Source organism: Orbicella faveolata, unplaced genomic scaffold (genome assembly GCF_042242905.1).
Source record: "Orbicella faveolata isolate gen_17 unplaced genomic scaffold, um_ofav_v1 contig_1, whole genome shotgun sequence".
NCBI classification, from domain to species: domain Eukaryota; kingdom Metazoa; phylum Cnidaria; class Anthozoa; order Scleractinia; family Merulinidae; genus Orbicella; species Orbicella faveolata.
Genome location: NW_028301536.1, coordinates 33,045,857 through 33,073,797, shown reverse-complemented (window position 1 = coordinate 33,073,797; position 27,941 = coordinate 33,045,857). Strand labels below are relative to the sequence as shown.

The window sequence follows — 27,941 nt, the reverse complement described above, 5'->3', positions numbered from 1 at the left end:
TCACGGTGAAATAAGAATTGCTGTGCTTGCTTTACCATTGTGGTTTTCTTAAACTCCCTAATATATCCTGTCTTGAACTCCACTAAAAATTGTCGTTCGGGTGAAGAAAGAGTGACCCTTTTAACCCAATAAGATGACTCATGTTGTAACAAAACACAACGTCAGTACGTACGTTTAAAACGTTTTATTAAACTAAAATACCATTGGCTTACAAAGTCCAGTTAAAGGGATACTTTACGTAGTGTTGGACAATCTAATAATAACTAACATATCTTCCCATTTTAAATCACATTTATTTAGGACCTATGGAGTGTTCCTGTTCTTAGCTATAAAATAATAAATACAACAGATTACGGCATTAGCAAACACAACAGCTGCAATATCATTCCTCATCGTGCCCCGCAGGACACCTAGGGCCATACAGCAGCTATGTGATAAAATAAAATTTAAGAGCAAGAACCCCTTTAACGCAAATCTTAAATGTAAGCCATTTTAAACTGGAAACAGCTTTCGAGATTGGCAGATTGCCCATGCATTGGAAACAACCAATCAAAACCATTTCGGGCTGTATATTGAATGGCTTTCCCTGCTGTGTTTTCCCGCCAAAATGTGTAACGTCGTTCAGAGCTTTCCAAAATCAACGCAGTGCATAAAAGAAATTGCAATGCTTTCTTGCAACGCTTTTCATGAAAAGAACAAAAATCCAAGAGCGCCGTATACTACGAAAAAGAGCTGCTCGAATGTTACGTATATACCAATTGTCGACAGTCCAAAAAAGTTGTTCATGACATTACAGAGGAATAACTTCTAGAGATTCCACCAGAAATATATATAAACTTGTAAGGTCACTAAAAAGTACAATGAACCTCAACACAATCTTCAAAATAAAACAAAATATAAGGCGCTATAAAAATGTTGAACTTGTTTTAAAAAAACTGTTTCGCTAGATATACAGAAAATTTCAAATACCTCTAGAGGGAAACTGAGCATTTATGACATTCTTAATTTCAACTTTTCAATAAAGCGTTCGGTTTAACTGGAATTCAGTAACACGAACTGTGGCATTTAATTGAAAATGCGGCTCTGGGAAAAACAATGAAATAATTTATGCCAACCTGAATTATCTCAGATTAATCCAATACTGATTGGATAAAAACAAGCAAAATATTTGTTAAACAAGAAGATCCCCTATGAAGGAAGCCTAGCGCCAAGTTGTTTATCAGTCAACCATGAAACCGTAAACAGCTTAGAACAACTACATATTTCCTACGTGAGTTCCAGAGAAAATGTCTTTCATTTTGCTAAGAATATTCAGTTAAAACATTAGCAGGTTATATATCATCTTTTGTCAGTGGTAAATATATATATATTTTTTTTTCCATGAAATTTTGAAGCAATCTGATTCAGCAACGTGTCAACTATATACTAAAGTACAAATTTTCATTTCGCGCCATTAAGGTGTGAAATGTGGGACTGGGAACAAACCATTTTATTGCAGAATTAAAAGGTTTGGTCCGATTGAAACATGAAATTACTTTTAATAGCCTACTTAGCCTTAATTAATCCTAGCCGTTAATAAAATTATTACTTAGAGCTTATGACATGAAAACTCAAGGAATGAACCCAATCTTCTGGAAATTTAAATCAATAAACTGTGATGCGGGGAAGCATGGTGGAATTTCTACTAGCCACTGTTCTTGTCTATACTGCACATGCAATTTATCTATATTCTAATTTATTATTATCGGCTTAAATACACCGTAGAATTAAGAGAAATCACCAGGTGTTAACTTCACATTGTTCCTTTTCGAAACAAAACAAACTAAGTTTTGAGCTTTTGGCAACATAATCTGTTGCTTTTCACGGTTCTGGGACGATAATTTGCCTTTTATTGAAAGGCTGTAAACATCTACAGACTGCAGATTTCATTTAGGCCTAATTAGCACTCTGGTTAGCCTTATATAGTGCTCAGGTTAGCCTGTGTACAAAACATAGCTCTCGGTAATGGAAATGATTTTTTTTTTACGATACTAGCTAAAAAGTCTGCCGTGTGCAATTTACAAATGCTATACACAGTCATTTGCATTTCCAAGTTTCCTGATTTGTAAAGGATAATGCTGCCTAAACGTAATTACAATGTGATTTTACCCTCTTTACATCAGTGAGTTGTCTTCTAATTTTTCAAATGCAATGATTAGAGAATTTATAGCCTTTCTTCTCAATTATATCAAACTAGAAACAAATAACAATAGTTTTAAAAAACATGCACATAAATAAAGACAAACACTAGCAGGTTACATCTGACCACCATCATTTCACAGAAATAAATTGCGATGAAGCATCTACACATAGATAGGGAAACCTGCCCATTCGCTTTTTAATTAACAGATGCGCAGATTGTTTGTCTTTTAACAACAAAACAAACCGCTTTCTTTTATAATCATCTACCGTTTTCTTTGAAGTTGTGTTACACATTGCTCAGCATCAGAACCTGAAAGTTCAAAGTAGAAAACAAATTACCTTATCGAAATTGGTTTAATCACAGTTTAAAATGAATGTGATAGATTATTTTACTGTTCAAAAGCAATCTTACTAGCTTTAAAGTTGACAAAGAGTGACTTTAGTCTATGAGTCGTCCCTCTTTTGCTTCTAAGTCCGTCGTGCGTAACACAAAATTCTTCCTCGTGGTTTTCTTTTGCATCACGCACGACGGACAAAGCGAAAGAAGAACTACTCGTTGTCTAGAGTGACTTCTGAAGCGAAACCTACTTGTAGTTATTGAAAAATACTTAGACTACTAGACCAAAAGGCACCAGGGGCCCGTTTCCCAAAGGCCCGGAAACTTCTCGGGTCCGCAAAGCCAGTTTTAGTTAATCTCTATCTTAAGACAGAGAGGTGTATACGCCTGAAACTCCTTGTATGAAGGGAACTTCTGTTCATATTAAGAATACGTGAATAAAACAGCTCTGTAATCAAAAGGTTTGAGATTTTACTACGGCTTTCCGGGTGCGAAAACTTTTCGGGAACTTCGAGAAACGGGCCCCTGCACACTATTCATTATAAGTTCACTAAAATATTTTCCTACCAATAAACCAGTAGCCGAGAATGTTGCACACGGATGTCAGAAACAATGATAATGAATAACAAGCCTCACCTCTGGGATTTTTCCCGAAAGTAATCATTTTCTTTCTCAAGTTGTGCTATCTTGGCATCTCTGGCTCTAAGTTGTGTCTGTAGGAAGATGATCTCCTCTCTCTGGTCACTGTACGCCAGTCGTAACTGTCAAAAGAACATGATCACAACAAAAGTCCAGCCACATTACATGTATTCTGTATGTACTAAAACACAAACTACACAATCATTTCCAAAAATTCCACTAATAATGATTTGACACCATTGCTTAGTAACTACTGAGTAGCTGTGATTCAAACGCTCCCAACACCACCCTACCTCACCCCTAAAAAAATGTTACTTAAAAGCTTATGACACATGACCTAAAGTCAAAGTATGAATATAGTTATCCCATTTTACCTCTGAAAAGGATTGCCTATGAGAGAAAGACTGCCTTTGAGAGAGCACTGCATAAGTGAAGGTGTAAAGGAAAATACTAAAAAAGTGTCCCTACTAAGGAAACCATAATAGCAACAACATTTGGCCATCTTCATCGCCATCATCATAATCGTCGTCAATTTTAAAAAAAAGGTTTTAACGAGCAGCAGAAGTTTGAAGTTCTCCACATTTCTGTCTGGTGGAGATTGTCTAAATTTACATGTACAAGTGTATGTACACACGCGTGTATGTAACTAAAGACAGTTTCAGTATGCTATAAAGTTGTAACCTACAGTGTCGATATCCCAGTTTGCAAAGTCTCCTGAGCGCCTGTCTCCACCCGTCCGTCTTTTCTCTGGAGATGACACTCTACTGTTTACCACTGCTTTGGCTGTTACCTGGAACACATTATAGAACCAAAAACAATGTGAATACTTATAAAAATGAAAAGGTTTTACGGAATGTAGGTGAGAGATGGTTACAAGCTGCTTTTACTGGTTGAAAGAAAGTTGATCACCAGCTGAAATTTCCCCGGCAAACAAGGACTTGTAGTACTTCTTAAGGTACATACATGTACATGTACATACATAATGCATAATACTCTTCATGTCTAAGTGGCACATAACGCCATGTTTCTTAAGGTGTACAAGGCAAAAAAACTGGCCGATCTTGTCAATGAGCCTGTTTACTTTATCGTTAGCTACATCACTGGTTTTACATGTACTAACACTCAAGGAACGAACCCTTCCTAAGACAGACACATTTTGGGAAAGGCTCTAGCTGTCTGCTACAGTCCACAAAGAGACAGCTCAGTTACAGAGAAACATTTGAGTTTCAGACAGCCATTTTTATCTACAGAGGTGTCTGCCCTACACTGTTGTCTGTTTTGAGAGAGCTGACTGCATATTAAAACGGAAATAATTTATCACTGTTTTGATCTTATTAAAAACAAATTTTTAAGTCTCACCTGAATAGGATCTTTGTGTTTGGTGTCAGGCCTGCTTAATACTTCAGTTGCTTTGACATACTGGATATCACTCTCTCCATTCTGGCCTCTTGACGGTACATGGTTTGTATCAGATGAACGACGTTCTTCATTTCTACTGCTAACTCTTACAGGTGATTTCGGTGGTGATTCTGAAGTTGGACTCCTGTCATACAACAAATGGTAATTAATGTAAAGTAATATTGTAACAACCTGCTTTGTTACAATCTTTCCAGTAAAACCATGAACACCAAAGAAAATTTATGGAGTGTTTATTGTTTTGCCAACAATCAGATGCGAGATGAACCGCAAAAGGTAGCTAACAAACCATGTCAAGTCATGACTAATCCAAACCTTTCAGACTGTTGCAGTTTGCTGGTTACTTTTTGTGTTTTCTCACATCTGATAGGTCGCAAAACAGTTATAAACATTCTGGTAGTGTTCTCTGGTATTGACGGTTTTCCTGGAGAGACTGTAATATTAAATTATGTACAGTATGTACATAATGTATGTCTGTATATGCATGAAGAAACAAATTATTTGTACAGTGTACCTGGTAGCCATTTGCCTTGCACTGGCAACTTCTCTCTGCTCTCTTGATCTCATGTCACGAGTTTCTGTCTCACCATCTTGAAGAGGAAAGTCTTTCAACAGGTCCATAAGGTCTGGGTTTCTGTTTAAACCTTGGTCGATCCATTCCCGAGCTTTCATGGAAGGTTTATCTGACGGGGTTAATGGATACAAGTCTCGCTGAATTATGCCAGTTTGCTGTGAATGAACAAAAAAATTGTACTTAATATTGCAGGTCACTAGGAACTAACATTAATTTTGAGATAAGAATCACCTCAAATTGGGCCAATCCTTTGGAAAAGGTTGGCAGGAGGAAAGCGCATTATTGGCAGTTAAGGCTCTGATTCTAAGGGTGGGGAAATTATATGTAACTGTTACAGAATAGATGATGGGTTGGTTACTTATAAGGATGAGACTCAGAGAGTATCCTTGAGTTAGCAAAGAAGTCTAGCTGAGATTTAAAGGACCATGACAAAACAGTGGGCAACCTTAGGTTAAAGGATGAGTTCCCAATGGTGTTGGGATGTACCTTGTCTACTTGGGACATTAAACATAACTAACAATGATGTATTACTCTGTAAATGACATTTACTCAATACTCACTCTTCTAGGGACAGTCATGGCAATTGGCTCCACAAAGTTGTTGTTGTGTAACTTATAAAACCTATAGATCTCACAAGCAGTTACGTCAAGACCTCTCTTTGGCATAACACCAAAACCACGCTGGGGAGATGAACTGCGGTACTCATTAAGAAAAGTGAAGTACGGCTCCGCATCAGACAATTCATAATATCTGACATTTCCATCACCCTGAGAAAGACAGTGATACATGTACATGTCTCAATCAACACTTTACTGTTACAAGACACACAGAGGTTTGGGTTCAAAGGCTTAGAAAACTGTGCAAGGCACTATCGCACCTACATGTAACAACCAATAGTAAATTTTGCCTTGCAGTCCTGATACTTCAACATTAAGGATTTTTGTTTATTGCTTGTTAATGGCTTTTCTACCATTCCACTGGTGAACCTTGAGATTCAGACAACTTCGTGCTGGCCTCAGGCTTGTACTGTAAACTATTTAATTCTCATCAAGAAAGTATTTTAAGGAAAAATGATTTGAGTTTGAGATACAAGAGAGTTTGAGATAAACAAGTTTGAGATAGCGAGGTTTTACCATAATAATGTAATTTCTTTTTCTGTGGGGATAGCAGTTAGCAGTGATAAACATGCACACCATCTAAAGGAAAGCCACAATCACTTTTTCCATCAAACCTTTGTACAGACAGACTTCACTAAGCACTGTTAAAAAGTAATATACCTTTCCAGCAAGATAAACAATTCTTGTGTCATGATCATAGTAAGGGAGCAGAACACCAGATGAAGAATCAACAGCATCTATTTTAATAGCCTTTTTCAAGTTTCTCTGATGAAAAAGAAAACTAATATTCAAACCAACACTTTTTACAAATTAAAGTTTAAGTAATATCAGAAACCCATAAGAGAATGAAACAGGTAACTGGCCTTGGTAGGTATGCAAACAAACTTCCATATATTCAATTTGTCATTAGGTTAGTACCAGTAGGTACCATAAATAATAAGACAATCTAGAGAGAAAATAACCAATCAGAGAGTCTACTTAAAATTGCCAATTTTTACAAAGAAATGTACGCCCTTTCGGCATGACAAATTGATCTATTGAGGTGGTTTTTGTTTAAATGAAAGATACGAATTCAAAAAATGTTGATATTGCATGACATTGATAAAAAGGTCCATTGGGTTCTGCACATATGCATTAGTTGTTTGTTTTTTTGGACTGAAGAATCAAATACTGGTAATCTCCAGAATTTCAACAACATTTTTCCAAAATTGAATCATCTCAGTCTACAAACTACTCAATGGGATATATAATGCTTCCTGAAAGTAGTCAGCCTGAAATAATGTCACGGTGAGTGCTAGCTCTAATATAATCACTGAAAAGAATTAGAAACCCTCATGAATCTTTGCAAATTGTTTTCTCAATGGCTGAATGATAATATTAAGAATGTCTCTCTCATAAAGGGAAGCCGATAAAGTGACACAACATCAGACCAGCTGAAGGAATACTGTAGAGGCCTTATGAATCGTCAGGTGCAAAAGATGGATGATGATGATGATGATGATGATGATGATGATAATGATGACGATGATTACTAACAGAGATGGATTCTTACCACATCCCAGATAGCTATTTGTCGCTCATTCATTCTTGAGAATCCTGTTGAAAAAAGCATGTTCATGTCGCCGAGAAAGACAACATGAGAGCTTTTGTTTCCTTGATGTCCCATACCATGCTAAAAAAATTAAACATAACCTCCTGTTAGAAATATACAGCCACACCTAAAACATCCCAATCCTGATTTTCCAGCCATTTTAATTGCCTGGACTTTTCTCTGTGGTCCTCACAGAGTTTTCACAACATTTGAAAGGAGAAGTTACATGGTGCTTAGCAGGAGTTGCGAGGCCCTTTGGGCCTTGTCATCCTGAAGGGGTTGTGGGGCATACCCCCAGACATTTTTTTAAATTCTAGACTCTCAGAAATACATTTTCCGGCATTTTGAGACACAAAATATGATATTTCAGATACCCAAAAAACACTGAAATTTTTATTCGGTTTTAAGATTAGTCATTTATGACTATTGCCTTTCAATCATAAATTGTCCCAAAACCACCAAAGAATTAACAAAATCTATGCATGCCCTAAGGCCTTATGTGACACAAAAGAGATAGGTGGTGATAAATGCATTAACAGGATAATTTACAGTACAATCTTGTTCGGAAACAGTTACAGTGGAATCCCGATTTTTTGAACCTCCAAGGGAAACAAAATTTTGGTTCAAAAAATCGGATATAGTTCGAGAAATCAGGGGTAAAATTACAGTGTTCGACTGAGGAGAGGGAAACAACTTTTGGTTCGAGTTATCGAGAGGTTTGAAAAAATGACGGTTCGAGAAATCAGGATTCCACTGTATTATGTAAAAGAGTTGGCTACCCCTTGATAAAATAAGATTATGACAAAATTATTTACGATATCTGGATTACAGTAAATAACTCCCTGGAACAACCTTAATTTTCCTGCTCTGCTGGCCCAAGCTGTTGCTTTTCTAACACTTTGCCTTGTGTTTGGGTACTGAATATTTGGTCTTATACAGAGTAAAGAGTACTATCCATTAGAAACCACTCTCTACATCACAATCTGAGCCTTTATACAATGTTCCATCAACTTAAACAATGCAAGCAAATTTAGCAATTAAGCAATGTTGCAGCAAAATTCCAGAAAAACTTTTAATATAATTTATTTACTTACACTCTTTCATGGACACTTGGCTCTTTTGATCAAAAATCTCTATTTATCACAGAATTTACCCAAAGAAAAACAAAAATGTAAAAGTTGCTGTTAGATGCGATGGCAGATGGCTGGTTTTGAGAACACTGTCTCAGTTGTTATAACTTTAAAAGTTATACTTCTTATTTTCATATTTTTGATTGTCAGAACCCTTGATTAGCTAGTGTATTTTCTTGACTCAAACAAAGGAATATTGGCCCCTCCTCTCCTCCACGCCTCCAGAAACTCATACATGTAAGAACAGCAACACTCATAAGTAACCTTTCAGGGAACATGTTCACGAATGGGTACAGGACAGATACAGAATGGCGAGGGAATGATATCAGAACAGGTACAGAATAGACACAGAACAGAAGTGGAAAGGAAATGGATTGGATATGGAACAGATGAAGAGAACAGGTTGGGTCAGAACTTGTCCAGTTCAGTTCCAGGAAAGGAAAGTCTCATTCTGTTAAGTATTCCCTGCAAGGGTGCTTGTACATTTTGTACTAGGAGCATGTCCAGATACAGCAACTGCGTTTTTTTTTAAACCAAGTTACAATTCCTTAAAACGAGTTAATTACTTTTTAAAGTTATTTCTGTACTTACTGCCACAAGTCGTCCAGCTCTGGGGTCTATGACTCTTATCTTCTTGTCTTTACAGGTGGATGCTAGTAAACTGCCATTATAGTTGAAAGACAGTGAAAAAATTATATCAGGATGTCCCTTGAGAATTGTCGCGGCTTCTCTGTCATCTACAATGTCCCAAATTCTTACTTCGCTGTCATATGCAGCACTAGCAATTACACCCTCTGCACAGGGATGCCATCGAATAATGTTGACTTTCCGTGAGTGGCCCCTTAAATCAACTAAATATTCATCAAGGTCCATTGACAGGCCATCATCAGGAACATGCCATATTTTGATCGAGCTATCTTCTGAACTGGAAGCAATTTGTTGATCATTGAAAGGGTTCCACTCAATGTCTAGCACAGGCCGCCCATGGCCTGTTACTTTTGGAGCATCTATGGGCACACGTCCAACCTGTGATCAGTAGAAGACAATTCAGATCTCAGTATTCCATACATTTTAAAAGCCTAGTGGAATTAATGAACAACAGATTGCACGGATTAGCACATCCCATCTAGGGGAGGGGCTGGGGGAATATAACAATGCATGTTATTGGTTGTGATCAATACAAAAATTAGATACTACGTTGACCAAACTGTTATTTATTATTGTTGCATTTCGATTGGTTCTTACTTATGATCAATTGGAGCACAGATGTATTGATGATGTCCTTAACATTTTTTGTTTCTTTATTTTATAAAACAGATAGATTCCATATTGCAGTGCATCTGTTCCATAATAGATCCCAGACGACGTCCAAATGTGGTAAGAACATCAGTGGAAAACTCGCCTAATAGCTTTTCCGCCAGTTTCTTGTTCACTACATTTTGACATCATCTGTGATCAATTACTGAACAGATGCACAGCAATGTGGAATCTATTGGTTAAATGGAGAACTGATATTAGTGGTACTGATCATACACGGCTAAGATTATCAGGCTGAATTGACCATAAGTTCACTTGACCGATAATCCAGTTTCAAAATAATCTTAAGTGCTTTTCTGCAAATAGCTTTGCTGGACCACAAATAATGTGAACTTCCGTGCCCAAAGTTCCAACACAATATTGGCACATCAATGTACATTAATGTATATTATTTAGTATATTTACCCTCAAAGCTTTGTTTCTTGTGCAAATATTTGTTTTAAGAACATCAAACACAGAGTGGACAAAATTGTAAGGTGCTAATTCACCTCCAAAACCAGCTGATATGGGCAGGAGCAATAATGTATACAATAAAACCTAGAAATTAAAATTCATAAACTAAACTGTCATTAATAGTGTCTGCACATGCATTGTACTTTAATGAACTTTTACATACTTGAGGAGCAGTAGCAGAGGACACTAATTATAGAGTGGGAGGCTGTCAAGTAGTAGATGGAGTGATGCCTAAACATATGTATTGATTACTGCATGTCCAGACAATATTAATAAGCAAAGTTCTTCAACATGCAAATGCTTACTTCTTAATGCACTCTATCATTTGTGACATTTTTGTTGTGAATTGATTTTCCATTTTTGCTATATACCCTGGTCTGGTCTGACGGACTAAAAAATGTATATCTAATTTACCGTGAAATTTTCTGTAGTATGAAATTTTTAAAAATGCATATATTCTTATCCTAAATATATTCAACAATGGTTTCTGCAAACCATAGCTCTGTCTAGCTATTTCGACTAGCTTTTAGCATCTCATTACTTAGTTGAAGTTGTCTGTATGTGTGTCAGCTCTTTAAAAAGTTTTGCATAGTCAATCAAAATATTATGTTGCAATCAGCCAAAACCATTTTAGCGACACCTTGTGAAAATAAACTGTCAGGAACATCATTCCACAACAAAGCGGCCTTTTATTTATTCACGTTTATGAATTATTGTAATTACAGGAAGCCAGATTATGATGGCGAGCAAAGTTAACAAACGTTGACACTAAAACCAACCGTGGAATGACAATTTGAAGCCTTCTATATATTATCACTCAACTACAGCTGTGCTTGTGATCGGCTTTCTCGAGAAGCGCCCAAAGAACTAGTTTTAGCAGATTGCACGCTCCAGTACTTTTTAAATATCACACCTTACAAAAAAATACATATTTGAGAACGCAAATTAGCATTAAGAACAAAAATAATTTGCTATGTCGCGCTGAAATACAATAGGAGGTTCTTAGCATGCAGTTTCGCATATAAAAGATGTGAAAACATATAATTAAATCGTTTCTGATCATGCGTCCAACAAGCTGGATTCTTACAGTCTACCTGTGGCTTTATGGCGAAGTAGTGTGGGAACAATCAGTTCTCGAGATAACAACTTAAGCTTATGTTTTCTTTTTTGCAACTGATGAACTTTGAATTCCGGCATAATGACCAGTTTTGCGTCACTAATGAAAACTTGACACAAACACAATAGATTTCAACTCAAACTAAGTCGATCTGAAGAGTTTTATTCCAAAATCATAACAGCTAGAAAATTCTAAGCAGAAGTCTCAAATACCAGCCGATATGGCTGCCAGTAAGACATCAACTCCTTTATTAAACCAAACGAAAAGAAATCATGCAAGTTTGTACCAAACGTAACGCTATGTTCTGGAACGTACTGGAGTTGAATTGATCACGACATTTTATAGGCGTTTTGCCATGTTGACAACGAAATAGAGTTTACCTGAAAAGTTTCGGCAAACAGTGAAAAAAGTAATGATTTGAACAGCAAACCGACACGCATACATATAGCCTTTTAAGGTCATGCAAACTACAGAATGATTTGCAAACAATAAGCTAAAGAAACCCAAGCGTACCTGTTCAAGCGGGAGAACTAGAAATGTTCCTCCACCACTCGATTCTACCACCACTGCCAGAAATTTAGGGTTTACTGCACAGAGACTGCCTCCCTCCGTCAATTTCGTCGACAATCTGATGGCTTCGTAACATCTGTCTTTCTTGTAAGGGTTCCCAAATACATGCTTAAATTTCGACGAGCGAGGAACCTTGAACGAACCTCGAGACATGTTCGCGAAAACACCAAGAAAGATCGCTGAGCCAAATCGATCGTGTCACCGTTTCGATTTCCAGGTATCACTTTAAGGCTTCTGGTGGTACATTTACACTGCCTTGAACAAACAACCTAATTAAACACACCGAAAACCTTCCCAAACCGTCTCACCAAGTCAGTCCTCAGTTGGCGTGATGTCTTCGCCTTTTCTCTCTGCCCATAAAAGCGGGGCTGTGATTGGTCATATTCTAAGACGCATAATAATATGGTCATTGTTATTGGTTCACGAGGACACGCGCGAAAACATTCCTTCCCGCTCTCTTGACAAAGTGAAGTCAAAATTTCAAACTAAAGAACTGTTTACGATTTTTCACACTTCTTACCCCTCTGTCTTCCCCATGAATTGTGAAACAAACACAGAGTATCGCAATTTGGTTAAATACCAGATTTATTTCATTACAAATGATTTGCAAGAACCGTGAAATAAATGTCTTACTTGAGTTTAGAGTCACAGCAGACATTTTTATCGCGCACAGTACTGCTCATTCGCCTTTCTGTTGTTTAAGTAGTCTGAGGTCATGTTATTTATATAATTATTATTCTTTCAGGCAAACTGAGACTTCAACTTGAAACGATTTTCGGAGATAAGCCGTCTTTACGACCCTGGGGCCATTGACTCTCGTTAGGCAACAAAGTTACAAACCGTAGAAACCATGAAATTGTTGTGGTTGTTGTCAAGGGGTTTGGAAATATATCAGATGTTTATGGCACTTAAGTTTCTTGTTTCTAAAAATTTATTTCCCTCCATTTGAAGATGATCTGCCAATGCTTTCCAACGGAAGTCGGATTTGATTGATTATGCGATAGACAAATGGGGTGTTTACCGCTGCGACGTGCGCCAATAACTTACTGGCTTTGTGTTGATTGTTGACGCAGTCATGGGTTGACTGAGCTCTAGGCTGGTGGAAAAACAGATTAATTGGTTTACTTAAAGCGAAAATAAGTTATGGCGCCAAGTAAGAAAGGAAATCATTATTCTTTTAAGACACGGAACCAAGTTGTACCCACGAGACACACATAATGGCCCTCGGGGGGGGGGGGGGGGGGAGGGGGGAGGAACTCCTATACAAGAAGGACGGTGGTGCTCGTCGGAAATTTTGAAAATAGCCCCTGACCGGGTACCAAGATCCTGTTATGATCTCAAATATCTCCCGTCATATTTTGTTCCGGCACAATACCCTAAAAGATACCGCAAAAGCTCCTGCTGTGGACCTTTTGAGGCTGAACACCCTAAGAGGTAGCAAAAGCGCTTTTTTAACCCCGACCACGAGCACCCCCGTCCTTTTTGTATTGGAGTCGCCCCCCCCCCCCCCGCCACCAGGCATAGTAGACCCACGTAGGTTCTAATTTCGATGGCCAGCAAACTCCTGTGAGACAAACAAAATCATCGCTCCATTTGTTAGTTGAAACAAACGGTTTGTTTGTCTGTTTCTGTGTTTGTTTGTTTGTTTGTTTGTTTGTTTGTTTGTTTATACTAATTGTTTGCTTGTCTGTTTCTTCGTGTCTTTGTGTATTACGTTGTTTGACATGTTTATTCTTTGTTGGCTTTGTCCATTCGAAGTTTAATTTTTTAAGTTGACCTCTTCTCTAATTCAGAACTCACCACGGATAGTCAACACCATAAAGTAACCAACATCAAATAATTCAATTACCAAGCTTTTCTTTTCTTTTTCTCTCTTTTCTATTTACTGGCAAATTGATAAGTGTTCATTATTCCAGGAGAAACATATCTGAAGGTCTACTTCCCAGCAAGTCCCCTGGCAAGTTCTCCCAGCATGCAGCTAGCCTGCGAACACAGACCGAACAGCTCCCGTGTTTATCCGTCTGTGTTCGCAGGCTACCCAGACAGCAGACATGCAACTTCCATCGCGCGCCACACCCACGAGTTGCATGGGTAGTAAGCTGTGGTTTTTAGGGACAGCTTGATGGATGTCCCTCGATCAATGCTCGACAACCGTCAGTCTTTTCATTAAGTCGAACGCCTGGTTTGATTATCAATCTTTCCCGTTAGCCCGGATTTGCAACAAACGCCATTCTTAAACTCTATTGGTTCTTTGTGTCTCCTGCGCGACTTTCATGGCGATTTAATTTGAAAGCGAGGCACTGGCGAGATGTTGTGCTTCTCACTTGTCATGAAAAAATGAGAAAAAAGCAGTTCTCACAAATTAAACAGGGGGTCAGGTTAAGTTTTAAAAGTTGCCAGTAATTATCTTACTTTTTTTAAACATTTTTAAGAGCGCAAGTGTACGAGGGGGGAATTAAAGCGTGACGAGTGAAAAGCAATTTCTAGAAATACGTGTTGCTTGAATTTATGGGAAAAAAGAAAACATTTGTCACCTTTTAACTTTGTACAAGTTTGACTAACCAGCTTAAAAACTAAGCGGCTGTAATTAGACTATACAAGTCCGGGGGGTCCCACATTTTTCTCGCGAGCTCTCCCACTACGTACTCTACTGTGAGAAGTAACCCTAAGAAAAAAATTAGGGGGATCCACTATTCGTTGCCCAGCTGAAATTTAACGGTCAGGTTAACTATATTTCCGTGTTAACCGTTAACCGGCTTTCCGAAACGGAAATGAAATGGCTTTATAACGCGAGTGTGCCGGAAATAGGATTATTCAATATTAGTGACGGTGCTTAGAGAGCAGACAGTAATTACATGTAAAAGAATAGAATCAGAGCCAGACGCTCTCTATATTCAAAAAAGAAAAAAATCCATTCTGTCACGAATGCAAAAATTGATGTTTATTATTTGTTATTGCCCGCAAGGATGTTGCATTCTGCATAACTACGATAATGATTACAGGTAAGTACACATGGGAACGAGGTTGATAATTCAGTCACCCTCGCGATGAGGTTTCGCCGAGGTTTACCAGAATTTTACGGTCGCGTATAAAAATGAATCATGCCGAGGTCGTAGAATAGAAAAAAAAATAATACTCTTGTTTTATTCCCCTTGGCTTCGGAGCCAAGGCGTCATCCCCCCCCCCCCTCTCCTCACCCCCACCCCTATGTAAGATGGCGAGGAGGGTGACAATCGATATGTCAAAAATTTATCCGACTCTGTTACACTGACCGGTGGGAGTAGCCACTTATAAACTTGATGGTCCACAAGTGGAGTGAGAGGCTGGCGTGAAGACCCTCTACATTTCCCTCTCCCCATTCCTCTTGGGCTCTGTCGCTCCTCTGTCTTCCCCAGCCACAAGGAAATTGTGGAGGGGGAAAATGAATATGTATTCAATAGCTCTGTGGGAATCTCGAGAAGAAAGGAGGAAATTTCACAATACAATCAACAACTGCTTTAATAACTTTTTTTCATTCCAAAGGTTTTCACACCTGTGAAGTACATTTTAATAGTCAACAAGGACTTAACAAACAGTTTTTAACTTGCGTAAAATATCCAACTACAAAATACAGTCTTAATAAAGCGAACAATCTATTAATTTCATAAGAAAATATGATTTGTTTAAAGTCTTCCTAGGTAAGACCAAAACTTAATTATTGCTATTCCAATATCAATGTATACTTTGTAACATTTTTCAACGTTTTAGCCCATGGCATTCTAACAATCACTTAACTTTATAACAACACTCTGTTCCCTGCACTTGTCTCTTTTTTTAAAGTAAATTGAATTTCATGTAACCTGTGTAGAGTGCTTCACTCTGGCTACATAGGTTAATTTCATGTGGCATACAGAGAATAGGAACTTTATCATTTGATGTTAGACATTTAGTTTTTTCAGTAATAAAATACTGTTCTATACATTAAATAGAGTTTAGCACGTACAATGAAGGCAAAATTCAAAACTATCAAAAGCCTACAAAATGAAAACTAAGCATGTACATGTTTAGATCAAATAGGCAAACATTAAACTCAGGACTCAAAAAAAACCTTGAATTCCAGCTTGCCCTTGGGATAAGTAGCTCTTAAAGTTTGCTTGCCCTGGCAAGTCATAGTTTGATCTTTTAATGATTTATTTGTCAGACGACTTGCCTGATCCCTTGCCCATGGGGCAAGTACGAGTGAAAAGTCACTTGCCCAGTTCTAAGGAGAATCTACTTGTCCCAGATGACCAGATGGCACTTTTTTCGAGGCCTGTAAACTTAAAAGTAGTTTTGAAACCTTTAAGTACGTGTAATATAGCTCATATTTTTATATGTTCATATTTTCATATTTGCAGTAAATATCAGAAGTATTTTACGTATCATAAATGTTGACCAATCCCTGTTGGGATGTACATGTATTGTTTCTCAAAGATTCCTTACAGTGAAAACACATATACTTCTTTTCTTGTGGATAGCATTAGTTGGCACATGAGCTTGGTTTCTGAAACAAGAAACAGAGTGTAAATTAGCAGTCAAACTAAACATCCTTGTTAAAATAGCAATTGGATAGCAAACACTCAGAGCTCAGACATAAGGAATGTGTTGTACTCACATAAGGTGTTCTCGAGCCAAACTTGCTCCAGAATGTCACTTGACATTTCCGCTTGTATCCTGTGCGCTGGTCAAATGACTGGCACATGTCAAATGCTGGGATGTAGACATGAAGTGATGCAGCTGTGTCAGTATGGCTAACGTTCTCTACACGATGAAGACCTATGCTGTCTGTTACAAAAGAAAGGACAGAGTTTAAAGCCCTGGCCAAACTGAATCACAAATAGCTGTAAGTAGCCACAAGTTGAACTTGCGTTGCATGGCCAAACGGACTCGCACATTTTCTCACAAGTACATGCAAGTCACAAAAAACCCATTTCAATGCAAAAATACCCTGTATTTCATTGGCTAATAATAGGTTAATGTACGTCACTCAACTTGCGTGGACTTGGGTTGGGTGGCCAAACGGTGAAAAACTTGCATCGACTTGGATGCAAATTTGATCTTGACCAAAGTGAGCGCAAGTCATTGCAAGTCAACGCAAGTGCACACAAGGCCTACCCAAATGGAGTTGCAAGCAAATGCAAGTTGAGAACTTGTGTATACTTGCAACTTTGTTTGGCCAGGGCTTAAGTCACTTCCACATTTCCTTTTTCAGGGTCTGAAATTGTGACCAGCTGGTCAGCACTGCAGTCAAAACTGGAGTGTTGGTGACCAGAATTTCAAGGTTAGTTGCAGCCAGTGACTAACTTTTAGCATGTTGTCTAATGCTCAAGGAATTAATATCCTTTTAAATAAAAGAATTTCATGACTGGTTTCCACCAAGAAACTTATCACTTGTCTTATCAGTTGTAGTTTAAGTTTATTAAGTTAGGTCACAACATCTTGATCTTGCTAAATCCAATTTACAAATTACCCATTAAACAGTCACAAAAATAAATTTCCACAAAATTTTCCTCTTGCATGGTGTCCAATTTCAGTGTAATGGGCAGGTGCCAAATTTATGGGGAAGATTTAATCATGACGAATAATATTTTGCTTTTAAGCACGATGAGCGAAGGCTATTCATCAATGAGCAGACATATCATTGGTTTAGACATACCATTGATGTAGTTGACTTCATTAGTCTCATAAAATCTTGACGCTGTTGGTTCCAGAGGTTTCTCAGGCTCAGAGTCTGAGGGCCATGGATACTGTGTTTCTTTAAGTCTTCCATCTAGCACCTTCAGGAAGCAGTGGGCATCAGTGTGATCATGAATAGAACTATGGAAACAAAAAAGAAGCAAGTAAAGGATAAGAAAATATAATATAAAATACTTAAATCTACAGCATTCCTTACAAGGTTCAGCATTTTCAATTTTACAGAAGTGAGGTTTTAGCAAGGACCAAATTCATTATTTGGGAGAGACCTTTTTCATTCATGTCATGTACATGTGAATTGATTTATCATTATAATAACTATATATTTCCCAATAATGCAGGTTTTTCTAGTTAACATGTCAAGTCCTAGCAACAATTTTAGCAGAAAAAAACAATGTGATCAGAGGGGTTCAATATAGCAACAAGCTGCCAGCTGCAGCTAGCAAATTCTCCATCCAACCTGCCTAGTGATTTTCAAAATTAAATATTATATATACAACTCTGGGAAAATTCATCAGCAACAGCAACATCACTGGAACATGATAATACACTTCATGCAGTCACTGCAGTATCATGTGCGTGGCTTGGACCACATTGAAAAATTTTAAAGAAAAGCCTCTTTTCTGCAACAGATATCTTAGACGTACAAACCCATGATCTTGAAAACAAAGTGTAGTCATGGTTACATTTCAGCATGTTGAGTAATTTACCGCCTCAAACGCATACAGTAGCAATGTCCTTATCTGTAGTGTTCGGTGTGGTTTATTTGAAACAAATTCTTTTGGCAATCAGATTTCGTCAGCTTAATTTCGCTTTGTAACATGTTCCAAATCAGCAACTTCACCAGGTCACAATTAAATAATTTTATGCATTTGTGTTAGTTTATAAGTATTATTTTACTGTTTCTCTTATAGGAAACTACTATTTTGATTTATGGAAGAAATAAATTACATGCTAGGAAAACCGAAAGTAAAATATCAGGAACCCATTCATTTAGTAGTAGAACCCCATGAACTTGGAAACAAAACGTAGTCATGGTTGCATTTTAACATGCTGAGTAATTTACCCCCTGTAATGCATAGCATGTGGTCATTATGTCCTTATCTGCAGTGTTCGGTGTAGTTTGTTTGTAATACAGTAAAAACCAACATATAAGAACCTGAAATTTAAGAGCCTGTTAAGTTAAAATTTCCCTCTTAAGCATCCTTCACTTCAGAACCATTCTAGGCTAAAATCTCACTACAGGTTCTTATTTAGCATTTTTTTCAAATATAATACAGTACATCAATCACATGCGACACAAAAAAGGGTAACAAAAATTAAAAACCTGATTAAGAACCTAAGTAGCCTAACTTCACAGTGAACACCATTTATATAAGAACTTATAGAGGTTAACTTGAAAAAACCTAATAGGGTCTTATACACAGGTTTTTCCTGTGTTTCTTTTGGCAATCAGTCTAAGGTCAAGAGACACAACAACAGAAGAATGGTATAACAATGGTGCACAGTGGAAAGCCTATGAGGAACCCGATTGAAATCCACAAATCCCAGCTGACCATAATGCTACACAAAGTGTCAATCTCATCACCAGTAAGCACTCAAAAAGTCGTGATCTTAATCTCAGGTGATTACATGGTGAGACAAACAATAATACGGTAACCTTTCTATAACAAAAAAGCCATTTTAGCCCATGAAGTGAAGTCAAGTACAGGATTTCTAAAAACACAGGTTTGATTGAATAGCAAAATAATACAATTCCACCACAATGACAAATCAATTAACAGGTGTTAAGCCTTAATATGTTATTATTAATTTCAATCAAATGGGTGAATCTGACTGGTAAACTGACACATTATTATTTATTTTACCTAGTTCTCATCATGCCCCGACATCTACCTCACAGCCAAATGTCAGCATTGTTCTGTGCTCAAATCAAAAGTTAGGACTATTGCAACAGCCCATTGTTATTTTGGTTAGTTTTTATGTGGACCATTGAAGTAATACCTTTTTTCTACACTGCGTTGTTTCAGTCTACACATAGTTAAGAATCACTTTAGCGATAACTTTCAATTTGTGATACTGTATGTATTAATTTTCTTTCACGTTTCTAACAATCATTTTAGTAATATCTGATTAACAGGTATTCACAGTTTGTTTGTCTAGCTTCATGTTTATGATGGCAATTACAAACTTTACAAACATGGCCTCGGATACCTGAGGCAACCCTCACAGTGAGTTACCCTGGCTGAGCTAATTTTTCACTCATTTCTTTGCAAAATTCAACCAATCATTTACATGAGGATCTCAAACCTATCTGGAGGGGTGAGACAACACGGGTGTCAACTTAAACACTTTGGCTTGCCTAACCAGTACAACTCTCAGGGTGGTGAGTGTCATCATCATCAGTTCTTGAGGCACCAGTAGGCATGCAGTGTCATACAATGCCTGAATTTAGGATTTAAAGCAGAAATTTGTACCAAAGAAGAGAAAATCAACCGGGCAAAACCCACTGTGATTGATTTAGCAAGGAAAAATTAAGGAGACAGGGATATTTGCACATTTAACTATTCAATAAGGGTTGTGAATAATCATGCAGGGTCAACTTTGATGCGGCCTACAAGGACAACACTTTCCCATATAAATGCTCGATAAAGTTGACTCAGGGGGAGGGTTGTCTCAAGTACCAGAGACCATGTAATTGGGACCTGAATGGAGGCTCTCATCAATTCATGAAGCCAAAAAATACCATTTCGTGTCTGAAGAAATTAAACCTCTGGGATTTGGGCCTATGTTACCAGGAATTTAGTCAAATCTCCTACAAATTAGATAACCAGCTTCTTGACATGGAAAAGGCTAACAATATTACACATAATACTTAGACATGTCTCGCAGAGGTTGAAAGATTAGCGATATTAATCAAGCGCGAAGGACATTAATTAACATTCTTGTCATATAAGCCAGTGACTGTCTAGACAGTGCTCAACAATATCTGTGGAAGTTGCATCATTTCAGCTTTCCGTGAAATTCGCTAAATTGGGACCAATATGCTAAAGGTATAACTGATATAAATTGCCACAAACAGTAGAAAAGCCTTCTCTTTTTTTCAAATATAACAATATGAATCCATGAAACCCTTCAGGTTTATGATGGCCAAAACGTTGAACTTTTTCTTACCTCCCTTGGCCTTCTCCCCAACACAATACGATCAAGTTGAATTTTCCATTTCCTTCGTCTACTAAGTTCCTTGTGTACCTGCGACATTAGAAAAGGAACATTTCAAATAGTACAAAAACAGCTAATTATAACAATGTACTAAATACCATTAAATAATGGAAACAAAGTTACACAAAACCTGTGAGGATCGTAGTTCGCGTATTTTGCCCAATCAGCCGGGTTTGATCGATATGACTCTAAAAACGAAATAACCTGCTCAACATTGACGCGGTCTTCTTCAAAAAGAACATGAAGACCTTTTACAACGTCCTCCATCGATTCAGGAGGCTCTAAACACCTTTTAGGCTCCATAACGAAGTGAAGTTTCCCACCTCTCACAAACTAGCCCGCCAACAAGGCAATTACTCACACGTGTGCGCGCGCAAAGATTTGTTACATGCCTGACGTCATAGTGTAACCTAGCAGGGGGCCCATCCTTCGACCCCGCCCCCAGGTGTAATATGAGAGCTCGCACATCAAGTTGAATGCAACGCGAACATCTGCTAACTGTATCGAACTCCGATTCTATGGTCAAACCTTTTTTTTCACATTATACTTTCATCATTTCTCAAGACATCCATGACATGTTTTGATGTTCGAGCTGTTGATATTCGAGGTGATAATCGGAAATTTTCCGCTCTTTCCTTCGTACGGGAGTCTAAGGGCATTCTTCCCAAAAATGTTAAAAATATTAAAAAAAAAAACAAAACAAAACAAAACGTCCTTGCCGTTTTTCTTCGATTTTGAGGGGCAATATGACCTTTTTCGAAGCCATGGATTTAGTAGTTTATCTACAGATCAGACCCTTTATTTTGCCTCCAGTTCGTCGAGGTAGCAAGCAAAATAATACAGATACAGGAACTGGGTATTTTAATTTTCTACCTCGAAATGAAACGTTTTTGTACTTTGTTGGCAATTTTATCAGTCTCAAAGGGGAACTGTTTTGACAGCGCGTAGAATTGGATTCGATTGCGAAACTCCCAAGCTCAGTGGGCTCAGCAATATTCACGCTTCTCCCTTTTCCTGGAAAATGGCGTTTCCGCGTCTGTCCTTTTGTTCCTTTACCTCGAATCTAAATCCAGGTGCCAAAACATTTTCCTGTTTCTAACTGGATTTTTTTTCTCTCTCGATAGCAGCTGATAGCAGCCGACTACAGTGCTGAAGTCGTGATCAGTCGAAACCGACGCAAGAGGAGACACATTTCTTTTCCACCCGTGAATTTCGATAAAATGTCTGTGTAACGAAAAGAAGCTCCTGCCATCTCACAAATGACTGCTCCTCTATCCGTTCAACTCCTTAGAACTTAAATTTTGAACTGGATTAAATAGATCTCGTCTTCGTATCGATATAATAAGCTCATTCTCCCGCATTCTCCACTTACCTTAGTAGCGGACTTTGTACCGAGTGCTTTTTATGTTACCATACTTGGTCCATATCAGTTGTTTTCAGCAAAAAGATGGTAAGACTTTCTATATACTTTTATGTTTTCATCGGGGCCAGTAATTGCCGCAGAAAAAGAAAATAAAATCATTGTAGACAAAATCTACCGCTGCCACATTGTTTGCGAAGGAAAATCCCGTGACTGGTGGGATAGGATTCCATCATTCGTGAGGCGAACCTTTGTAGCCAGGCCAGGTAAAAAAGCAACTTTGTAGCCAGGCTCGAAACACGAGGTTGTCCATTTCGTTTGAGAAGTCGATTGAGTACTGTAGTTTTCTTGCAATCTGCGGATTCTTTTCTTTAACTTGCCTCATATTCAATATGGCCTCACCTGAAGAAACCCTTGCGGAATACGAAAAACTGTTTGCGAAGCGTTTCACTAGTGAAGATGAGGAGTATATGAAAACGGTCAACAGGCCTCAAGCTTCGCCACCTTGCCTGACTGATTGGCTCAATACTGGATATAGAGACAGGTAAAGAGCTTCCCTTGAATTATAAGGGCTCTCTAAACGACGACTACCCGTAATTTGTATGTCTAGTGAAAAGAGAGATATCCTGCTTACGCTCCATCCCCAAATAGCCTGTACGTAGCTTGAATTGACTCTGACAAAGATGAAGCTCTGTATGTCTATGTGTTAGCAGCTAGCTTTGGTAGTCGGTTAGTATTGCGGTTAGTACTGCAAGGAGTGACCAAGAGCATTTTCCATTTACCAAAAAATTCCGGAAATCCCTGTTTGGATGTAAATGGAACACGACTTTTTGGTTCGTTCCACTGGAAATTTTCCAGAATAAACGGAATTTCTGAAAACGTAGTCCCGTTTTCCCGGTGGAAACTTCCCAATGGAAAATTTGTGTTCCATTTACAGATTTCTCGTCTTTATCACCAGTTTCATGCCTTTCACGGTCTTTTAAGAGGCCAGGCTTCCCTCGACTCCCTGGTGTTTCAACAAAAATGGCGGCTGATCAGGGTCAGTTTTCTGGAAGCTTTTTGTAAACAAACTTTCAGGGCTACTACGAGTGCTCTGCCTGCCACATTCTAGCACCAGATCTAGAAAATTTATTGCCGTTGTGGCAATCTCCCTGTAGCTTGGATGACTCTACACAGACCTGCCATTGTGCCTCGTCATTCAACTCATTAAACTCATCAAGTGAATATCCAGGCAACGCGTGTTCAAAATAGCCTTCAGTTCGTTGCAAATTCCGTCTCATGAACGTTGAGGTCACTGAAAAGATATCTACTGCATCATCTTCTGAATTAATCGAACTCTTTTCCTCTATAGAGACTTCTAACATTTCGCACAAAAAACCCATCTGATGGGCCTCATTGGCCTCCATTTTGAATATTCGCAGGAGATTCAGTGAAGCAACAGAGAGGGTCCTGTGAACGAATGGGACTTGTGACAAATGGAACACTCTTTTCCCAAACAGAAATTCCCGATAGCAATTTTCCGAATTTTTTGTAAATGGAAAACGCCCCAAGTATCATAAGTGTTGAAAACACAAGTTTGCAAAGAAAGTCATGACTGATGGCCTGGGGCTAACTGCTTTTACATTTAGGCTAGTGGATTCTGTCCCTTGCTTCCCTGACAGGCAGGTGAATATTTTTGAAATAATTTTTGCAGGAATTTCAAGTTATAGAACTACTATGAGAGTTGCAATTATTGTATTAGTCTGTACACAAATTTTTACAACAAAATATTATCGACGAAGTACAGACAAAATTTTACAGAAACAACTCTCAGCCACAGTCATGAAATCTTTAAATTTCTTTACATAAAGTTAATTTACACCCCTACATTTTGGGGAACCTGCAAGATGCATAGTTCTAGTAATTGAAGAGATCCATGCATGAAAAGATTAGATGAACTACAGTGTGTGTGGCTGTAGTAAGATCTGTGCTGTACGAACCAGAAGATGTGCAGTGATATTGGCACATCTGCTATTTCTGTTTGCAAGCAACATTCCCTTAATCTACTACAGCACCTCCCAAAGGTGAGTTGCCTTTCTCATCTGTTTCTCTCGAAATGAGCATCTCTTGTCTCAGGTCAACCAAAATCAATCTGTTTATTGACGATCATTTTGGTTTGTTGGAAAATTTACTCAGTTGCTAAAATTTGTCCTCATCTGTGATATTCACAAACTCTTTTTTTGAAGTCAATCTGAGTTGTGGTTGATGAATATGCCACTTGCAAGTTGAATTTTAAGTTACAACACAGACAAGAGTCTCATCTCTTGGGATGAGAAATGCAACTTACTACAAAGTGGCATCTGCTCTTTTAGTGGAACTTTATTACATGTACATTGCTTGCAGGTTTTTAGATTTTAAATAATGTTTCTTTTAATTTTGTGATACGTACAGTGTTGTAGATTTTTTATGCTGTCCTGTGTTTGAAGGGTTGCACACATGAAGATCAATATCCAATTAAAAGTCAGAACATTCATTAATTGGACTTTATCAATTAACAAGTTTGCAAGGAAAGAAAGAGCACAAACCATTCCAGCCAACTGCAGCTGGAGGGCTGAAAATCATTATAATTTTAACTGAGCTATTGGTACTTTTTGGATCTCTAACATACTTCACATTGGTGTTATACAATTTGCATCTTACAGCCGTTCTCACCATGGCAGTGGCAGTGATGGCAGAGGTTATGAAAGGTCCAGGCATGATAGTGGGCGGGACCATGGCAGGCGATATGGAGATCATGAAGATCGACACAGAGGAGGTGATAGACATGGCTCATATCATCACAGGGATGACAGGTAGGGAGTGTCATCATTCCAAGGAATGACGATGTCCAAATTAATTGAGTACCAGTTTTAAGATTTGCAGCTTACTGTTCAGCAAAAAAATTTAAAAAAGACTGGGTGAAAGAAATGGTGTGAGAATGGTCTTATGTCAAGGTTTGGTCAAATGGTTTTTAGGGAAAACTTAGTAAAATGAAAATAAGTAAATACAATTATTGTTTGAGTTGTAACTATATTTTGAAAAAGGATGAAGTCATTAGAAAGTAGACAACCAGGCTTGAAGTTTCAAAGATATTTGTTTATTCATAAATGTCTTCCATGAAAGTGCTTGGCAGTTAACATGTAAGCTCAAAAATATCTCCAAAGCATTGTCATCTGTGACAGTTTAGCAGCTGATCACACAAGTTTTTTTACCCAGTTAGATAATATTTTCACTTCACACATTCATAATTAGATGCAAACAATAGTAATTCAGGTAAATGAGCCATAAACAAACAAACAAACTAAAAAACCTTTATTAACGTGTCTGGGGTATTTAGCATTGCTGCTAATTAGGGACACACAAAAAAGAAATTATGAATGTAAAAAATAAGTATATATTAAAAAAGTTAAAAAGTAAAATATTAAAATATTAATAAGTAAATATGAAAGTCAGGTCAGGATAAACATAAGGGACAGTTGTTTGTTTGTTTGGTTGTTTTTTTGTAATATTTGATTTTTTTTTTTTACATTGCATCAATAACTGTATCGTAAGTAGTTCTAGTATCTGTTATCCTTTTTGTTGTTGTTTTACTACATACAGATATGGTGGGCGCTATCGAGATGACCGTGGTCACAGAGGATATGAAGATCGTCAAAGACCCTCAACAGAATATGGTTCACGAGGATACTATGAGTTTTTCTACTGATCTAATAATCCCATCTTAAAGTTAGATGCACTTCAAGTTTGTGATGATTACAGTTATGTAGACATTGGTTTCAAAACCCATTTGCAACTGTGACAGCTGCAAATTAATCCAACTAGTGTAAATGATTTGAAATTATGAAACTATTTGTTAGAGACTACTGTGTTTTCAGGGTTTTCAATGACACCTCAGGTGACATTCTGTTCATTAAGAGTCCAAATTCGACATTCACCTTTTGTGCCATGATAATAAATTGAAAATCCTGCCTTTGAACTGCTATAGCCACTGTAGAAGTTTTGAGTGATATCTTGTTAATTTTCGTTTCATCACTGTATTTTGTGTTATGTTCATTTTCTGTAAGATAATATTTATGTATTATAAGTTCGGAGTGGATGACCCACTTTATTTACCTTCGGTCAACTTCTTGTTATTTTCTATAAATAAACATTTCTGTTAAAGCATAAAATTGCCAGTGTTTTATTAAGATAGCACTTGGCTTATGGGCAAATGTAGCGGAAGCCTGTGCACTAGTCTTTCCTTCAGGCACGGAAAAGCTTGGGAGAGGCCAGGGGGGCAGCACAACTTCGTTCCAAAGCTTGTTAAAATCTCTCAAGAATCGAAGGGGAAGGAAGAACTTTGGGAACGAACTTATAGCGAAGCGCTATTTTATGTATCGTTTCTTGTCGGAATTCTCAGATATCTACAGCCCTTCACTGCTTTCCAGGGGTCATTAGGTTTCGCCTGACCGAACCTCCTGTCATGCTTAAGCGATGGGTCCAACACTTCTAACTCGGGCGCCTGGAAAGTGCCATGCAATCGCCGCCTTTTAAACTTCGTTTTCAGTCCAATCAGACGTGCCACCACAGCCCAGCTTACGCTCATTCCGGATAGCTTTGTAGCTGCAGTTGCCTCGATTTTTCCGAAGCTGTGTGAATCGCTCTTTCGGGAGCAATCGACAGAGCCCCGGTCTTTTGATTCTTTCTCTTTAAGATGTCGGCAGTCCTCGGAGACCATTTCCTTTTGTGCTCTCGTTGATTCATTCAGTAGACTCTCGCATTTTGATGGAGTTAACCTTCGTTTCCTTAAAGTTTCGTTTTCGATTTCTTGCGGTCCTTTAATTGTCAGCGGCTTTAAATTCTTGTATTTGGGGAAATATCTCGTTGCTTTTCCTTCACTCTTAAAATGAACACTTTTTCTTTCCTTCTGGTTATGCATTTTGGAATTTACAACAGGGCTATTTGACCCAGTCAACGTGATCAGACAAGATTTCCTGCCTTCTGCTGGACTTGTTCTGTTACTTCTCGGTTTCGAAGAAGCGACCACCATTCCCAAATGTGTCCTTTGACGGTAAATAAATGGCGTTAAATTCCGTGTTTCAGTCCTCGTTCCGAGTAATCCATTTTTATGCGCCATCTCTTTCGGCTGTGCTTTCGATGTTATTTCAGGAAGGTGTTCCCCCATGCGCACACGGGCGGACAACGGCCTTATTTTTCCGCCTAACTTTGCCTCTTGCCTGGAGAGAAATTCAATTTTCTTATAGGACAAGAAAGCTCTCTCTTTTTCCATCTGCTTTTGAATTAGAGCGCGGTATTTATCGAGTTGATTTTGCTCTTGATTTTTAAGTGCTTCTGTTTGCTTCTCCTGTTCTGTGGCCAAAGAGTACACAAATGTCACGGACTCCATAGCTAAGTGTGAGTTCTAGCAGCAGTATGTGGTTTTAAAAGAATCTCTGCAGGGCTTGGAATTCACTGTAGAACTGAGTGCGAATGCAGTTGCATTAGCGTTTTGTAATTTGCTGATTTTCTGTGGTTTACAAGCGAGGTATAATTGTGCTCATTAACGGGTCGTAATTAACGTCTTTGCGCCATTAATGAGATCGTTTATACATACTTTTTATCATTTTAACAAACTGATGAAGTCACGTACTTAGTTACCAGCGTTTTCTTAGCATTGTTCCCCTTAATTGTTCACGGAAAATATCATG

At 38.0% G+C, this 27,941-nt stretch overlaps 3 protein-coding genes across 3 annotated transcripts; 1 reads left to right on the top strand and 2 right to left on the bottom strand.

Annotated features, from left to right (window-relative positions):
• Nucleotides 1-169: 169 nt before the first annotated feature.
• On the bottom strand, nt 170-12,313 carry LOC110054199 (coronin-1A-like). The gene is made up of 10 exons (XM_020760554.2): nt 11,886-12,313; nt 9,077-9,511; nt 7,317-7,436; nt 6,425-6,529; nt 5,708-5,914; nt 5,088-5,302; nt 4,517-4,700; nt 3,843-3,947; nt 3,155-3,279; nt 170-2,491 (listed from the first exon to the last, which is right to left on the bottom strand). Exons 1-10 carry the CDS (start codon nt 12,093-12,095, stop codon nt 2,485-2,487), a joined length of 1,713 nt encoding a protein of 570 aa, XP_020616213.1. The 5' UTR covers nt 12,096-12,313; the 3' UTR covers nt 170-2,484.
• Nucleotides 12,314-15,422: 3,109 nt separating this feature from the next.
• Nucleotides 15,423-21,555, bottom strand: LOC110054210 (cysteine dioxygenase type 1-like). The gene is made up of 5 exons (XM_020760563.2): nt 21,007-21,555; nt 20,829-20,906; nt 17,617-17,777; nt 16,576-16,745; nt 15,423-16,464 (listed from the first exon to the last, which is right to left on the bottom strand). Exons 1-5 carry the CDS (start codon nt 21,177-21,179, stop codon nt 16,441-16,443), a joined length of 606 nt encoding a protein of 201 aa, XP_020616222.1. The 5' UTR covers nt 21,180-21,555; the 3' UTR covers nt 15,423-16,440.
• Nucleotides 21,556-22,517: 962 nt separating this feature from the next.
• On the top strand, nt 22,518-26,423 carry LOC110054209 (uncharacterized). The gene is made up of 3 exons (XM_020760562.2): nt 22,518-22,780; nt 24,918-25,067; nt 25,855-26,423. Exons 1-3 carry the CDS (start codon nt 22,629-22,631, stop codon nt 25,958-25,960), a joined length of 408 nt encoding a protein of 135 aa, XP_020616221.1. The 5' UTR covers nt 22,518-22,628; the 3' UTR covers nt 25,961-26,423.
• Nucleotides 26,424-27,941: the final 1,518 nt, after the last annotated feature.